This window comes from Aplysia californica, unplaced genomic scaffold (genome assembly GCF_000002075.1).
Source record: "Aplysia californica isolate F4 #8 unplaced genomic scaffold, AplCal3.0 scaffold00851, whole genome shotgun sequence".
Classification (NCBI taxonomy): Eukaryota; Metazoa; Mollusca; class Gastropoda; order Aplysiida; family Aplysiidae; genus Aplysia; species Aplysia californica.
The window spans coordinates 167,952-172,224 of record NW_004798121.1 but is presented as its reverse complement, the minus strand read 5'-3'; the positions used below and the strand labels follow the sequence as shown (position 1 = coordinate 172,224).

Genomic DNA, 4,273 nt, shown 5'->3' with positions numbered 1-4,273 from the left:
GGGTAGAGGCTTTAAAACTCCTTAAACAACCCGAGTTCAGGGATGTCCAGATGGAAATTCGAACTAGGGTCGCCCACATCATAAACCAGCATGATACCACTAGAGTTACCCACGTACGAACCAAATTGAGATAAAGTAATGAAAGACATAATAAAGATACGTGTATTATGTTGTCTTCAGATCCTCCGAAACGAAACAGCAACACAGCTCAGCAACTGGGTCTTTCTCATTAATGGCTCGTGCTTATCAGAGAGATTATTTCATTACCTTGCCCATTTCTCAACTCTAATATCTCGGGGGTAAATTAGTTAAAGAAAACAAAACTCCGCCAAGGCATGTTGAAGGAAAACCCCTCGCTTAATGTAGTGGCAATTTTAAAGATCAAACAAAATCCTCTAAAGCTCTTCAAAACTCCATGAACAGACACCTTTAATGTCGTAAACTCTGCAGAACGTGAGTCTGCTCCTTCTCTCTATCATTACGTTTTTTAAAGATACTGTTTTTCGTTTCATCTTTCACGTGTCTTCATGTATTCATCTGCCTGTTCGTCTATTCTTGTCTCTTCCTCGTGGAACAAACAATGCCCAGGTTGCGAAAATAAACGAGTACGTTCAAATGCCCGAACACAAAACCGGTTTAAATGAAAGAATGAATGTGTAGTTCCTTTCAAGAGTCTTTGAGCAAAACTCCCAAGCATGCTCATACAAATCTGCCGGTTTCCTCGCAAACAGTTGGGCTGTTGGTTGATTTGAAATGTGAAGACACAGGCACCCGTAACATCTATTTTGACAACAACAACAATGACAAAGACGAAGATAAAACTACAGTTGCAACAAAAAGCCAAAAATATCGTCATCACTGCTATCATTTACGAGGGACATCATCATGATCATCATCATGATCATGATCATGATCATGATCATCATCATCATCATCATCATCATCATCAACAACAACAACAACAACAACAACAACAACAGCAACAACAACAGCAAAATACAGAGCACAGAGAGAGTTTAAGTCAGTAAAACAGGAGAGAGAGAGAGGGGGGAGGGAGGGCACAGAAAAGTGAGGAGAAAAATATAAGGAACAATGAAAAAGAGACAGAAAAAAAGGGTGGGAATGCCAAGAAACTAAGAAGGGTGGAAAGAGGGAAAGGAGAAAGAAAACGCAATCAACATTTAAACACTGTAGGAATTATTTTTTCTTTCTTTTTGTTTGAAACGGTTTGCTTGGGTTCAATCTTTTACAGCCTTTGCAAGAATACAAGGTACCATTAGTGATTTAAGACATAAAGCATATATGAGGAAGAAAACAAAAGAGATCAATTTTCGATCCAAAGGAAAAGAATGGAGTTTCGAAACCCAAGAGGGCTCCGCAGTAATCAAATGACATTCTGATTCAGCTTAGGCCGTGCCCCTACATCGAACATGTTTGTTTCAGAACAGAGAAGCACACACACACACATAATAACAGTCATTAAACTCAGGGAAAGAATAATACGAATAGACAGAAGCAACAGAAGGAAAGAAAAAGACGTTTGGGGCGCCTTTCAATCATCAGCGACATCGGACTGAAACGATGTTGAAGGTCAAGCGTTAGTAACTTCAAGTAAGGCTACAAGTTGGTTTCTTTGAAAAGAAAAATATCTGCTTTACAAACACGACTACATAAATGTGTGGCACCGTGGTGGACCATGAGCTCGTCAAAATAATAAAAATAAAAGAAACCGGCATTTTTCTGATCGTTGGAAAATTTTTATCTTTATTTTAGTGCTGAACACCTTTAGGCTCATTTAAAATACATTTCTGTGTGGATTTCACCGAAAAACGTTGATCAAAGGCACAAATATGTAAATTTGCTGCTTCCAAGGACACTCAAGCTTTGAAAGTCAGTAAATTGGCGGTACTTAGTCGCTAATTTTACTTCTGGCACCTGGCGACCACCCTCCCCTCGCCCCACTACTTCTATTTCAAATATCTCGACTTCTCTTCAAGATGGATATTTAAAAAAATCAAAAGCAAGATTTATGCGGAAGCTGTAAGACGATGCCATTAAATCCAATCAAATGACCAAATTATATTGAGCAGCACTTGATTTCATCGACTAGTGACACAAACAGTTAATGCTGGAAGTACTTCATAAAAGAATTAAAGTGTAAAAAAAAGCTGTCACCTCTCCCCCCTCTCCCCGCTTTATGTGCCGGTATAAACCCCTGGCCACAGTATTAGACTAGGTGTAAAATATGACGGAAGGAAATGCTGTTAAGTTTTTTCCCCCGCATTTGCAGCACAAACACGTCACAAAAGTGTCGAAGATTAAAGATATTACACGAGAGTATCATACAAAGAAAAGAAGGAGGAGAGATAAGGGCGATACATATTTTCAATGAGAAAGAAGGCGCAAACCACACCAGGGTACCCGCCAACCAACGACTGGAAATGCTGTGAGAAGTCTAAGAAGCAGATTCGAATTTAAGAGGAGAGTGACACTGACAAGAACGAAGACGTGAGAGCGTTTGACCAAAAGGAGCATACGAGACAATATACATATTATGCGTATTACCTGAGTATCAGGACAGAAGAAACGTATAGTACTTACTATAGCAACCCCCCCAAAAAAACAACAACAACAACAACAACAAACAAACACAAAAAACAACAAAAAAAACCCCCCAAAAAACAAAACAACAACAATAACAAACAAACAACCAAACAACAACAACAACACAAAAACAAACCAAAACCAAGAGAAAATAAAAACAACAAACAAAAACCCCCCAAAACTTAGAGACCAAGTTCAATGTACTCACCAGCTCGACTCTGCCGAAGCCACCCACTCCTAACGTCGCAATCATGGAGAGGTCTCCCAGCTTGAGCTTTGCATACTCTGTGTCTACTCTGGAGACGAAAAGAGTGGTTATGATCGTAAGTGTTTTACACCAACATTGACACACTTTATGAGGCAGGCTGTTTCGACCCTTTGTGTAGAGATTATGATGGTGATGATGATGATGATGATGATGATGATGATGATGATGATGATGATGATGATGATGATGATAATGATGATGATGATGATGGTGATGATGATGATGATGATGATGTTGATATATTTTAATTCCAGCGATATCTTATTCTCAATATCTGTCAATCCACCTCCTATAAGATATGTACACATGAAGCACATAATCCTGTAAAATGTGAGACTATGCTAAACTTGCACAGATAAACATCTCACTCACCACACTACACGTATTTAGTCTACCGTCTTAAAATTCCATTGCCTTCTCAATCAAAACAGGTCTCTACTCCAACCCAAGCCAAGGATCGCCAAAAAGCTGCCAACAATACGTAAAAGTGGCGGGGAACCACCAGCTGGTGATGGAAACGTGAAGGAGATACCTCACATCTCAAAGCAGATCTCGAGATCTCGACGTAGGTGTCTTTGTAACTTTCTTCTACAGGAAACGCTACAGTCTACACTGACAAAAAGCGACAAGCTGTGGAAGACGTGACGTCATTGTTCCATTAACAAAAAAACAACAACGAATTCCTCGCCTTGAGAAGCTATTTAGACACAACGAAGCAGCCCGATAAAATTTTCATTGGGATTGTTTTGACTTTTTCTCCCTGATATTGCTCGGTCCCATTATATCTAGTTTACCCCCAACAATTTCTTGTCCAAATTAACAAATAAAAAAAAAAAAATACAAGCTTCGATAACCTGTGTTTCCAGCATGCGCGTAACGAGGAAGAGTGTAACTATTAACTATTACACCACAGATGTAAATTAACAAAAAAAAAATTACGGTATCAACATTTGGCATCTTGTGTCGGATTTTTTTTTTAGCTCATGGTTTACCAGGACAATAACAGCCACATTTAACAACGAGTAACACAATAGTTGTATGGATTCAACGTCCCATCCAACTATTTTAGAATCTCCGAATCTCGCGTCCATCTCTTGTAGTATAGGGTTTTACGGCGCTCGCAACTGCATAAGGTCATATGAGTGCCGTCCATCTCTGATGGTTGAGAGTCTTGGAAACTGCATAAAACGACACTAGTTCAAGAACACCTAGTCTAGCTGCTGATTCCGACCTAGCCGGTCCACTCCGTAGTCCAGCATGATACCAACTAAACTAACCCAGCCCCATTTAATAATGAACTGTTTAGGAAAATATCAAAACTAAAAAAAGAGGACTTCTTCTTCTTCTTCTTCTTCTTCTTCTTCTTCTTCTTCTCCTCCTCCTCCTCCTCCTCCTCCTCCT

The 4,273-nt window shown here is 39.5% G+C and overlaps 1 protein-coding gene across 1 annotated transcript in view; it reads right to left on the bottom strand.

Annotated features, from left to right (window-relative positions):
* Nucleotides 1-1,238: 1,238 nt before the first annotated feature.
* LOC101846385 overlaps nucleotides 1,239-4,273 on the bottom strand; it is a 102,636-nt gene continuing 99,601 nt past the window's right edge. Inside the window, exons 6-7 of the mRNA XM_005110094.3 lie at nucleotides 2,813-2,900; nucleotides 1,239-1,253 (exon numbers count right to left, since the gene is read on the bottom strand). Of these exons, the coding sequence (XP_005110151.2) occupies nucleotides 1,239-1,253; nucleotides 2,813-2,900 (103 nt within the window). The remainder of the gene's footprint in view (nucleotides 1,254-2,812; nucleotides 2,901-4,273) is intronic.